Here is a 14349-nt window from a genome sequence, read left to right as displayed (position 1 = left end):
CGGAGCCGAAAACGAGATGACTCCACCGAAGCTTAAAACGACATGACTTTACCAGAGCCGAAAACGAGATTACTCCATCAGAGTCGAAAACGACATGACTTCACCGGAGCCGAAAACGAGATGACTCCACCAGAGGCAAAAACGACATGACTCGATTGGAGCCGAAAACGAGATGACTCTACTGGAGCCGAAAACGAGATTACTCCATCAGAGTTGAAAACGACATGACTCCACCGGAGTTGAAAATGAGATGACTCAACCGGAGCCGAAAACCACATGATTCCACCGGAGTCGAAAATGAGATGACTCCACCCGGAGCTGAAAACCACATGACTCCACCAGAACCGAAAACCACATAACTCCACCGGTGGCGAAAACAAAATGGCCGAAAATGAGATGACTCCACCAGAGCAAAAAACGACATGACTCTACTGGAGCCGAAAACGACATGACTCCACTGGAGTCGAAAATGACATAACTTCACTGGAGCAAAAAACGAGATGACTCTCCACTAGAGCCGAAAACGATATGACTCCACCGGAGTCGAAAACGAGATGACTCCACCGGAACCGAAAATGACATGACTTTCTACTAGAGTAAAAAACGACGGGAGTACTCTTCATAAGGTCAGAAATAACGAGACTCTCATTGCAATCATAAACATCTCTGGAAAAACGAAGTAGACGGATCGCAGAATCGCAGACATATTTCAAATTGTACGTAGTAACAGACCGACAGCGGACAGATGACAGATCACATACAAGACAGATTTGCAAAAAGACAGACTTGCAAAGACATGATCTCAAAATTACAAAACCTCCGGGTAAAATCCAGGTTGAATGTACCGGGAGAAACACGGGTTGGTAGGTTATATCTATGACATGAGAAAATAGGCTCGGATACCATATTAAAAATTTTGAGGGAAAATAATGAGAATTTCTTTTTTATCATCAAAATAATGAGTCTATATATAGGCAATACAAAACAGACTCGATCGATTAAAATCTAAGTAATCTAATATATGAAAGATCAAATTTAGATATAAATCTACTAAATCTAAAATTGAATATCTAAAATATCTCAACATCCATCAATGTCATCTTCCTTTTTCTCTTCTTTTGCTTGCTTCTTGCTTTCTTGCTGCAGTCTTTTTCTTGGCGGATTATCTTGTGTATCTATCTAGCTATGACGAAACAACTTGTTAAGGAGGTGAGGAAGGCCATGATGAGCGGGGTTTAGCCAACGCTGGTTCAGGGTGGGCTGAAACATATTTTTTCAAGAACGCCAAGGGCGACAACATTGCGGTCATCAGGCCAACGGATGAGGAACCTTTGGCGCCTAACAACCCAAAAAACCTTAGCTCATAAGTAGATTAACTTAGGGATATACAAAATATGACAATTGAGTTGATTTAACTCTTTTGACCCTTTTTAGCCTATTTCTATATTATTATATTTATTACTTGTTAAATCAATCTTATCAAAATTCTCCAAACTCCTCATCAAACTAAAAATTAAAATTTTCAAATTCAACTCAAAATTCAAATAAAAATTAAATTCAAACTTAAATTTCCCTGAACCCCTAAAGAAACACATCCAAAAACAATTGTTAATATTTATTTACTGAATTGGAGGTTTGTAGCAATTCGTCTAACCTTTTTGTTCTTGATCTTCTTCCTCATTTCCTCTACTATAGTTTTTCTAACTTTTTTTTATCTCTTCTTTTCTTTGATTTTTCAATTTCTTTTTTCCGATTTTTTTTTTTTTTTTTTTTTTTCATGATGGTTTCAAGAAAATACGTATGAGTGATTTTTGGATACATCAATGATTTTAAATTTCTTGTTTGTAGGGTTGCTTAAAAAATATATACGAACCTATTTAAATACAAAGACTATTCTACTCTTTCTTTTTTGTAGTATTGCTTTAAGAAAATATATAAGAGTGATCCGATACTATATATATATATATTTGTAGGTTGTATGTAATAAAATATATAAGAGTGATACTGATGCCTTCTTTGCCTATTGAAACATCATCATGTATCATAAAATAGAAGATATTAAGGTTTGAAAATCTTTCAAATATTAGGTCAACGACACAAAAGAATTGTCAACTAGAAAAATAAAATAAAATATGTTTAAAAAATGGGTTTGTTTTTCAAATTATTTTTTTCTCACGCATTTTTTCAAAAAAATTAATACTATATATTTATTATTTTTTTATTCCTTACTCAATTCTCTATACCTCCGTAAAAATATTTTCTTTCTACCAATCTCACAAAACAAACACACCTACTGTGTTTCCATCTTTTTGTGTTGGTTGTGAGAGTATCCATTTACTTTCAATCTTACTCTTCTTTTTTATGTCTCCCAATTTTAAAAACCTAGTACGAACTGAGATAATTGCAGTAGTTTTAAAGAGTTTCTTTCGGTAGGTAGTGGCGATTATAATGGAACTACTCATAGTTTGGAATGTTTGTACTATCCTTTCTTGTGATAAAAAAAAAAAAAAAAAAAGTATGAGATTTTTTATGTTTTCAAAAATATTAGCCAAAATCTATTTTTTTAGAAATTATATACAATATTCTTAAAAATACCAAAGAGTTTATATGGATCCCTCAAATTTAACAACAATTTTTTAGAAATTATGTACAATATTCTTAAAAATACCAAAGAGTTTATATGAATCCCTCAAATTTAACAACAACTAATAATAATAATATGATAATTACTATATATATATACAAATTTATATCTTATCCGATGGTTGTTAATTATTTTAGACTCATTCTTAAATTCTATCCAATCAAATATATCTTGTTAAATCCTAACTAACTAAATCTATTTCTTGCTCGCAAATCATATTAAATTCATAGCCAAACCCGCAACCCCACTTTATAAATAAAGAATTATTATTATTGTATGACCTGGTGCTGTAAGAATTGGACTTGTGACAGTTTGCATAGTTTGGCCTAGGGCGTATTGATCATTGTGCATGTATATATATATATATATAATAAATAATTGATTTATATTTGTACATATGAAATATATTCTCTAACACATTATCATGTATTTTATTTAACGTTTTATATACGCTTTACTTATTTACTTATGCTAATAATCATATAGTTTGTGCATGTAAAATACATTCCATGCAAGACATTTAAATTAGTCATTCATATAATATTATAAGAGACAAACGTGATTGATTGCATATTCATGCATGGGAACTATATTTTATACATTGATGCGTTAGACCTAAGTTTACTATCATGCGTGTAATTATGTTTTATATTTGCAAATTACGTATCTTATTTTACTTAAATCTCAACTACATATTTAATATTTTATCAAAATCTATATATTGTAACAATTATATCCTATTCTTTTTCACAACTATACAGAAATTACAGAAGAAAAAAATCTACATGCTACATATGATTCGACTAGTTTAAAAAAATCTACATGCTACATATGATTCGACTAGTTTAATTTACTTTGTGGGACTTAATTTGCAGAGTATTTAGATTCGATCAAATATTTATCTAATATGCACTTTGAGTATCGGCTGCGGAAAAAAAAAAAAAAAATTCAAAGGGAAGACACTCGTGAGGTTTTGTTAATGGATTCCGCATCCATGTTTTTTTTTTTTTTTTACTATACACACAACACAACACAGACTCGACTCTGATTACTACAATGACAGACCTCTCTCTCTCTCACTCTCTCTCTTCTTGCAACTTATTTATCAAACAGCAGAGAGAAACAACCAAATCCCTATCACTCACTCACTCGTTACAACAGCCATAGAGGCTGTTCTTGTTTTCAAAGAATATATACACCTCTCTCTCTCTCTCTCCTCTCTCTCTCTCTCTCTCTCTCCTCTCTACTAACTTTTCTCCCCTCTGCAGGTTTTATTTATTTGTATATCTCTTTCTCTGTCTCTCATGGCGTACACTTGTTCTACTACTAGGTCTCTCAAAACTTGCAAGAAGTCCCGAGCCTGTGACGCTGCCTGGCGTCGAGAGTGATCGACTTTCTCTTGTCGAAAGCGGGTTTGAGCAGGTCGCGGAACTTCTCCAGAAACAGTTTCCATTCCTCGTCGTTCATGTCTCCCAGCTTCACGAAGCTAACGCTGACAGGAAGCTGCTCGTTCGCGCTCCTCGACGACAAATTCACCGCGACACTCTTGTTGGCCTTGGGCCCAAAACACTTTGGGAACTTGTGGTGCTTCTCGCCGAGGCTTGCGGTCCGCAGCAGCATGGACAGTTTCGAGATAGTCGAGCTGTTCTCCACCGTTGGATTGTCGATCCTAATCCCCTTCTCCTGCTCTCCGTCGCTTTCATCTTCCTCGAAGCTTTCGTCGAGTTTGGCAAGCGGAGCGCCGAAACCGAAGGGGAATGGCGTCACTCCGGAGGACAGAAAGGCCTCGGAAGTGAATTTGTGGGCGAAGTTGTACCCATTTTCGTCGCAATCAATGTCGAACTGGAAATCGGCAGAATCCGCTTCGGCATTGGGAGATGTTATCTCCTCGGCGACGAGATGTTTCGCCTCCAAACAAATGACCTCAAGCTCGCTAGGCTCCTCCTCGCCCGTTTGAAACTCACGGCTCATCATCTCCCCGATCTCGGATAGACAAAGCCCATCCGCAGCAGCTTCCTTCAGAAAAACGGTGCAGAGGTGTAAGACGCGCAGACAAGCATCCCGTATCACCGGGAGCTCCCTCCTGAGCATCTCGGCGTCGCGCACCGGATCAAGATTTGCAATGTAGTCGAGCTCGGTTTCCGAGAATGGAATCGAGGCCTGCGGCCAATGAATCCATTCGAAGTAGGGATCTTCTAAAGTTTCCGGCAGGCAAAGGCCGTGGTCGATGGGAATCAGTTCCACTTGACCAAACTGGCCGATGCCGTCGAGCTTCCTAACCAAGAGATTCCCGCCGTGCCTGTCAGTGTTGAGGATTCTTATGTCTAAAATTCCAATGCGATGCACAGAGGAGACGGGGAAGCTCGAAGTACCATAATCACTAGCATCGAAATCGTGCGGGATGTACTTCTGAAACGAGGCGATCTTGCTCACAAGCTCCTTGCTCTGAGATTTGTTTCCATTCACACCATCGTTCACGTTGAAGATCGAATGAGTAATCTTCACCAGCGCAGTAGGCGGCACGTTTGCAAAGTGACCGTAGTCGAGAAGATAAGCCGCCACCTCTCTGAACCCCGTCTCCCCAACCCTGACCGATCGCTTTAAGCCTGGCTGTCCAAGAGTCTTTCCGACAAAGCCCTTTGGATTGTTGGGGGCGAAAGGCTCTTCGTCGGTTGGCTTGATGATCGCAACATTCTCGCCGCTGACGTTCCTGAAATAGTAAGCCCCACCGAGCCCACTACGAATAGGCATTGGATCAATGCCGCTCATCATGGCCTTGACAACCTCCTTAACCAGCTGTTTTGTCGCTGCAAAGTGGGACGAATGTCCTAAAATCTCAATCGGTCCGCTCTGATCTTTCTGTTCGATATCCCGATTGGTCGGTGACAGACATGGGGTGGAAGAGCTTCTGTGGAGTAGATTCCTCGTCAACAGGAGGGGGGAGTCATTTCGAACGGCGCTCAAATCATTCTTCAGAACCATGTCGCCGAAGGTCAACGAGCTCTCCTCAATGGGGAAGTTGAGAGCAAGCTGTAACCTCCTCTTCACAGTATGCGCATTGTCGCTCCTGTCCAGCTCCATCCCCAAAACGCAGCCCGTCTCTGTCTGCACAAAAACACGTCTCCTGCCGGTCGGTTTGCCTTCTGGTTTCGTAGCTCCATTGTAATCACCACTTCCAAATGAACTCTTGAAAATTGCCAGAGCCATCTCAGTTTGAACTTGGCTTTCGAAGCTGGGAGACGTAAAAGGAAGAGTAAGACTGAAGGTGGATCCTCTCACAACCAGCAGCAAAGATGGCGAAACTAGAGAGCGATTCTGCTCACTCTCAGTTTAATGCCAAACTCAGAAGCCAATTGTGATTGGACCAGCAAATAATTACGATCCAATCAAGATCATCAATCGATACCGCCAATCTCAAGCCGCGCACCGCTACAAACTCGCTGAAAATCCGAAACAGCTACAGACAGTCCAGAAGCTCCTTCGGAGAGAGGTCTAATGGCGGAAATGAACAATCCTCTGAGCAAGAATGGCCTCAAGAAAGCTAATGTATCGTTTCCAGCAGCCAGAACTGCAAGAGAAAGACAACAATAAGTCTCATATAAAATACAGACTCCTGGATCAAGTGGAATAATTTCATGAACAAATTCAATAAAAACTCTCGCTACCAAGAAAACACGAATGCGTTAATGAATTTGATATAACAGACTACTCCATTTATCATCTCGAGAATATCGATAAACCACCAAGTGAAGTCTGCAGCAAGCAAGCAAACAGCAATATTTATATCAACAACAAAGGTCAATTACAATGAACTATTTAAAGGAAAAATAACCAAATCCACGATACAAACAAAAACCGCATAATCCACTGGATCTAAAAACGAATAAGTTAACCAATTCAAACTCGAAGTATCCAAACACTATTCTCGATGACATTCATACTCACATTCTAATAGCAAATGCATTAATCCGCCCAACCTAAATCAAGGAGCCATCACTCAAACACGATAAAAAAAACGTCGAGAACATCAAATTCACCCAAAAACAAGATTGCAAAACAAATAAACAAATTCCGAAAATCAGCTCACCAAACCACCAGATCTGACGAAATCTTGATCCGCTCCCGTCCTCCTCAGTGTAGTGCTACCAGACCGTTGAGATGAACCGCCGATAATCGAACAATCCAACGGTCGGGAGAACGTCCAACCCAAAGGCTATGCGGCGAGGATCGACCGAGCAATTGCTTCAGCCAAGCCACCCAAAACCTCTCCCTCCTCCTCCTCCTCGCTGCTCTCCTTACACTTCCTCTACTGCTCTTCCCCCCACTCTCTGTGTTATATATCGATGCGCTAAATCCAGTCGGCTCCATTTTCTAATTTCATTTTCGATTTATTTAATTTTTCTCCTATGTCACCTTTTCTTTTTTTAGAATGTTCGATTTTAACTGACTAAATGCTTACGCGCCAACTGCGGTTACCTTGACTCAACCAGAGTTACAAGTATGTATAGCCGCTTAATTCCGGAGAAGTGTCTAGAATACGTATTTCGTCACCGTCCGATTAAGATAGGAAACCCAATCTTGACCGTCCGCTTGTTTAGCGATGGAGTTAAAATAAGTATGGCGTGATGACGTGGCACCTCAGCAAATCCCGGGGGCTGCTTCCTTTTTACCAATCGCCAGCTCCTTAATTTGACCGTGGAGTTTATTGAATTGTCGTAAATACCCTGCAGTGTAGAGACGAGTTTTTATTTTTGATAAGGGTGTATTCGTAACTTCATTATATTTAAATTTTTTGCTCCATCGGCTTGTAATAAAATTTTATTCCGGAAAATAATATAATATTGTAATTTCGTAATATTTTTTGTTTGATCGCGGGGCTGTGATCTGGTGCAACGCAGGTGTATGCGTCGGTGGGACCTAAATATGATAATCGGTGAAGCGGTGCTTGGACACCGATGATCTCGACTTGAGTATATAGAGTCAGCAGATGACGTGAGGGGTCACGTTTATTTGCAGTGTGTCTATTTATAGATTTTATTTAAATTTAAATTTTTAAAATTAAAACGTAATATATTAAAAGTATATTTTTTAATTATATTTTATATTAAATAAAATAGTAAGATAAAAAAGTTAAAATAAAATTAATATTGAAAAAATAGGTGGAACTAATTTGAAAAATAGCGGTTACTTAGGAAAAATTTAAAAAATTAAGATTTTAAATATTAAGCTAAAAAAAATAATTAATGAAATTATAAGAAGTCTTTGTAAAATAATTAAATTGTAGTAAAAATACTCTACACTTATATTTCTCTCTTTTCTTTTTTTTTTTTTTTGGTGCGTAACTACGTCAAATATTCTTCGCATGTTAGGGAGAGAGGGACAAATTTTTAATTAATAATGCGACATTCTAAAAACAAAATTATTGAATGAAATAAAGTTAATATCGGCGCACGAATGTTTGCGTCATTTTTTGACGTTATTCACTGACAAGTGAATCAACGTACGAAGTAAATGCAATAATATTCAGACGGACATAATTGAAGAAGTTGATTGACTACTTATGTTGAAATAAGAACACGTATTCGTTAATCATTTAAATCTATCTTTTAGTCGTTACGATTAACGTATCTTAACGATAAACGATAGAAATTGAATGTCTGTTTGTCCATATCGTGTCTTCGAATGTTGTAATCATCACCAACCTAATTCGGATCATCAAATCAATGAAATGGTTTCAATGCATCATGCATATTAGTTACAATTTATAAGTAATTGTTTCACCATTTTTCCGCTTAGTATTATTTTGAAAAAAAAAAAAAAAAGCATGTGTGTGTTTGTATACTACAATAATCCCGGAGTTGAGTAAGTGCTAGGTCAACTTTCGTGGATGAGCCGGTGCCAGAACAAACGAAGTTAAATATAGGTTAAATTGATTGAATATACACTATTCATGTCAACAATATACTAATTTTTTTTCGGGGCTTACCCTAGAGTAATTTGAGAATGAATGACCTCATGAGAAGTCTCTCAGAATGTGCACTATCCAATTGAATAAACTACTCATGTCAACAATATTCACACTTCTCAAATATATATAGTTTTTTAAAAACATATTATATCAAATATTATTTAAAAAAAAATCAACTCTTCAAATTCAAACGAAAAGAATACATTTTTCTAATAACAAAATTGTAGAAAATAATAAACTTCGTAGTACCGATATTTATAGATTTTAATTTTGATTTTGATTTTTTAAATTAAAAGTTATTATTGATAATAATATTTTTTAAAAAAGTATATATATAAATTATATTTTTAAATATATAATAATAATAATAATAATAATAATAATAATAATAATAAGACAAACATATTCAAATAAAATTAATTCATAATTACTGAAAAAATGAGTGGAAACTTTTTTAAAAAAGCTTTTATTTTGTAAAAATAAAAAATTTAAAACTAAAAAATTATCTCCAATTAAACTACAAAAAAATTAATGACATTATAACAAGTCTTTGTAAAATAATTAATTGTAATTAAAATACACCTTCTCTTTGAAGATAATAAAAAATAATAATTTTCTCTTTGAGAACTACGTCAAATATTCTCCGCATATTGCGAAGAGAACGACAAATTTTTAGTTAATATTGTGACATTATAAAAACAATAATGTAAAAGAATGAAACAAAATTAACACTGGCGCATGCACATTTATATTTTTTATGTTGTTCACTGACAAATGAATCAACTCACAAAAGTTAATACCGGCGCACACTTATTTACGTCATTTTTGACGTTATTCATTGGCGAATGAATCAACTCATGAAAGTTGACACCTGCGCACGCCTATTTACGTCATTTTTTACGTTATTCACTAACAAATGAATCAACTCACGAAAGTTAACAATGACGCACATGTATATACGTTATCTTTGACGTTATTCACTGACAAATGAATCAACTCACGAAACAAATACATGATATTTAAACGGACATGTCTGAAGAAGTTGATTGGCTAACTATATGAAAATAGGGAAATATACTCGTTAGTCGTTTAGATTTAATTTTTGGTAGTAATAGTTAGCATATCTATACGATAAACGGTATAAACTGAATGCTCATTTGTCTGTATTGTATCTTCAAATGTTTTAATTATCACCAAAATAATTCGGACCATCAAATCAATGAATTAATTTCTATGCATCTTGCATGTTGCTACAATTTATAGTTAATTGTTTCACCAATTTTATTTTATTATTATTTTTTTTTTCATTTAGGATTACTTTAAAATATACATGTGTGTTTTTTATACAGTCTCTACATAGTTTTTATTTTATGTACTCTATGTTCTTAAAAATATATTTTTCGTTTCACTTCAATGAACTCTTTTTTTTTAATAAATTAAAAAGTAATAGTAGTATTTTTTTTAATTGCGGTACTTTTGTCTTTTTATATTTTTTTTTTATAATTAAATTGTATATTTTTAATCTATGTAAAAGTTAAAATTATTTTATTATCAATGACTAATTAATTTGACTATAATAAAAAATGAAATATTTTAAATGGAACAAGGGAATTTTATAAAAATAATACTTCGTCTCACTTAATTTGTCTCATCTTTCTATTTTCATTTGTTCTATATAATTTGTCATGTTTTTAAAAAATATAATTATATACTTTTATCACATTTTAAAATTTAAAATTTGAGGTTTTTTTATTAAACTATTTAGTCATTTTAATTTTAATTTATAATTATTTTTATTAAATCATAATTAATACACTTTTTAATTACACAATATCTAAAATTCCGTGTATAAACTAAATTAGGCAATTTAACTTGGACTAAGGAAATAGTTTAAGTTAGAACAAAAAAATAATTTTTTTTTTTCTCAAATCAAATATTGTTTAACGAATATTTTTTTTAGCTCCAAATTCAATACGAAAAGAACAAACTTTCCTAATTAAAAAAATTGTAGAAAATAATGAATATCATAATATTTTAAAGAGTTTACAATGTATAATGGAAAAGGAGATCAGCTTTTATTTTAATACTATTGTGTCCTAATCAGACAATATTAAATTACGGTGTTAAAGTGTTTAATTGATAATTAATGCGCCGATGATGCTTATTATTATTATTATTATTATTGAAAGATGTTCTGAATGGATAAAATGGACGTTAAAATCAGATTGAAGCGTTCAATAATTAATATGATTATTAATTACTCCACCTTCCGTCCCACATAATTTATTCTTATTTTTTATTCTCGTCCGTTTCACTTGTTATTTTTTTTTAAAAAAAATATAATTATACACTTTAATTATATTTTTAATTTTATATTTTATAATTTTTTTATCTTAAACTATTTAATTATTTTAATCTTAATGTATAATTATTTTTACTAAAAATGTTGACTTCATTGCACCAAAGCCACGATTATTACAAAGCAAGTCAGCATCATTAATCTAATCAAACTAATTAAGAAATCATAAGCATTTGGGATATTATATGCGACATGAACGTAACATTACTATTATTATTATTTAAAGATTCCAAGTTGATTATTTTAATGTCATTTAGTTATTTTAAAAGATCCATAGAGATTTGGGTCAAGTTATAATAAAGTCCTATGTTTTCAAGATACGCGTCCACGGTGTGTTTGTTTGAAAATTTAGATTTTGAGCTGGATTTAGTAGTAAAAAAATTGAATTGAAATAATTATATCATATCATATAAATAGGTATTTATACAGTATTATGTAAATTTAATTAAAATAAAAAATAAATATTTGATTTGATATTTAAATAAAAAAAATTCAATGAACAGTAGAAATCCTAACAAATTCGCCAAACAAAGACACACTGAATGGAAATGTGAATTTATATCTCATAATTAATTTTAGTATAACCTGCCAATACATGGTTAAAGATTTTTTATAAAGTGTGCTCAAATACAATCTATTTTACATACATTTGTCTATAGACTAGATTTTACATAGTATAAGTACATCTTATTTGTCTATAATTCAAATTTGTATTTGAATCAAATATATATATTTTTCTTGTCTCAACTCAACGTATTATTTTTACGATTTTCGTATGTGATATATTAAAAAAAATATTTATTTATTTATTATAATAAAAATAATCTATATATAAATACCAAAATATCAAGAATTTTTACAAAAGTATTTATCTTTTTTTATTATTTTTTTTAATTTTTACTTTCAATGACAAAAATATAAAAAATTACTATATACATTTCTACTAATCAATAAAATATGATTATTGGTTCCATAAGAGATAGTTGGGTTCAAACCCCGACGCACACATGGTTCGCCTAGTATGAGTTGCGTTGCAGGGTACTTTCCGGTAGCGGTTGTCGGTTCTCTATAAATAAAATAAAATATGATCATTTCTTAATCTATTAAATTTGAATCAGAACAAATGAGTATTTTATTTTATTTTTTATTTTTACTCTAAACTCAAAAATTATTTATTTATTTTACAATTCTACGTGTCAAAATGTCACTCATACATGATAATTTGAAGCAAGAGTATACTCTGTTACTTTTATTTCTCAAATCTAAAATTGAAAAATGAAAAGAAAATGATCAAAATTATTACATAATTTATTGAGAAAGTCTGTTACGAAAGTTCAGGTGAAAGATTTTCCTATCTCATTTGGGATTTTTTCTTTTTTTTATATTTATTTATTTTTGTTAGTTTAAGGTATTGAGTTGTGTAAAAGCAATGAATATTATTACTCTTTGGTCTCTTTCCTCAATTGAAAGGCATGTTTGCCTGTTTGGGTATTTTCATCATTATTATATATTTACAATAAATAAATCAATTGTGGCTGATTTGATTATGTCTCAAGAAAGTCAGACATGTGTTGAACATTGCTTTGTCTGAAAGATATTAGTAAATGTTTTTCCAGCTTTAGTTTTAATTAAATATATATATATATATATGCTTGAAATAAAATATAAAATAATACAGCTAATTTATTTATTAATTATGCTACTATTCTCTGAAAAAAGGTTTACCCAATTCATATATTTATTTAACCATACGGCCCATATTTATTTGCTCGATTTATGGCCCATAAAAATAGTCCACGATTTTAAATATGGGCTACAAGTACAACCTGAGTTATTTTTGTTTTGGGTTGGTTACACGATAATTTTTATTTTTTTTATACGATTTTAATATATATATATATAAATATATCATTTATGTCCGAGGGTGTTCTTTCTATATTTTCTTTCACATCCGTTTTCTAAAAAAAATTAATATATATATATCTACCTTCGTTATTTTTATATTCTCTACACAATTTTTTATATTTTATATAATTTTTTTTTAACATTTCTAACTATTTCATAAAATAAACACACTTTTACAAAAAAAAAAAAAAAATGGAAAAATCTAACATTCAAATCAAAATATTACTTCCCCCCGTCATGTAAAAATAGATGGACATTGATTTTAATGTAGTGTGTATTTTTTGTCTTTTATAATGAAAAAAGTGAAAAAAAAGTTAAAAGTAAAAACTAATAGATTTTTTACTTAAAAAATGAAACAAATCTATTTATTTATTTTATGATAGATAAATAAAAGAAGTAAATTTTTTTTTTTTTATGACAAATGTAATATTATTGTTTATATTAAGGACACAATTATTCTAATATGATATTAAAAATATACTTTAAATAAAACACTTAACAAACCCACCCTTTTGTTTTCTCATGCTAGCCTGTTAAATTTGAAATTAAGTTTTTAAAATTTTAAATAATAAAATTTTAAATTAAAATAAAATTTTTGATGCGTTATTAGTTTAGCACCGTGCAGACTCATATATAGTTTGTCAACATACAACATAATATTACTACAAGTAGCACATACTTCTATATTGTGTGTAATAAAAATATGTATTATTGGTATATTTTAATTAGCACAATAAAATATCAAATCAAATTAATATTTTTAAATTTTTATACTATATTAAAAATTAATTTTACATGTAAAATATCATATTAACGCTTACAACATTTACGTTGATTGGGAAAAAAACATAAAATTCAATTAAAAACTTACAAACAAATAGGACCTTTCATTTTTTTTTTTCTTTTGCTTTTATCTAATTAATATATACTCTTTTTCTGTCTCAACATAGTTGACATATTTAACTAGTGATACGATATTTAAGAAAATAATATTTATTTAACTAAAAATAGTAATTTATAATATTATTTTATTATTTTTATTCTATTAATAATATTGATAGTATTAAAGTAAATTTAATATATATAATTAAAAAATTAAAATATCTATTTAAATATTTTAAAAATTAAATAGCAATAAAAAATATATGCAATATGAATATTTAGAAAATCATTTTTTTATAATATAAATAAATAAAAAATACTTTTATTAATTTATAATTAATACAAATTAATTTTATAAAAAATGTAGAATGTTAAATATAGATAAAAATATTTATTTTTTTTAGGAGATAAAAAATAAAAGGTGTTTTGAGTAAGTTCATATGATGTATGATATTATATATTATATAGTTAATCAAATTAATTTATATTTTTTAAATATATTTTGATTTAATAAGTTTTACCAAAAATAAAAAAATGCCAATTGCTACGACACAAACGAAAATAAAAATATTAAAAAATATTATCGATTGT

At 31.2% G+C, this 14349-nt stretch overlaps 1 protein-coding gene across 2 annotated transcripts; it reads right to left on the bottom strand.

Moving 5' to 3' along the window:
• Positions 1–3692: 3692 nt before the first annotated feature.
• On the bottom strand, positions 3693–7014 carry LOC127263750 (phosphatidylinositol 4-kinase gamma 7-like). Of its 2 annotated transcripts, XM_051292952.1 has the most exons (3): positions 6732–7014; positions 6051–6212; positions 3693–5876 (listed from the first exon to the last, which is right to left on the bottom strand). In XM_051292952.1, exon 3 carries the CDS (start codon positions 5849–5851, stop codon positions 3980–3982), a length of 1872 nt encoding a protein of 623 aa, XP_051148909.1. In that variant the 5' UTR covers positions 5852–5876; positions 6051–6212; positions 6732–7014; the 3' UTR covers positions 3693–3979. The 2 variants fall into 2 exon arrangements, with proteins under 2 accessions (XP_051148909.1, XP_051148908.1); XM_051292951.1 differs by having other exon boundaries at positions 3693–6212.
• Between the last annotated feature and the right edge of the window lie 7335 nt (positions 7015–14349).

Source organism: Andrographis paniculata, unplaced genomic scaffold (genome assembly GCF_009805555.1).
Source record: "Andrographis paniculata isolate CXL003 unplaced genomic scaffold, ASM980555v1 Contig69END, whole genome shotgun sequence".
Lineage (NCBI taxonomy): Eukaryota > Viridiplantae > Streptophyta > Magnoliopsida > Lamiales > Acanthaceae > Andrographis > Andrographis paniculata.
The sequence above is the reverse complement of the archived record's forward strand: the minus strand, read 5'-3'. Positions and strand labels throughout refer to the sequence as shown.

Excerpts from the sequence above, each read along its gene's own strand:
- LOC127263750 (XM_051292951.1), bottom strand. The coding sequence starts at position 5,851 with ATGGCTCTGGCAATTTTCAAGAGTTCATTTGGAAGTGGTGATTACAAT.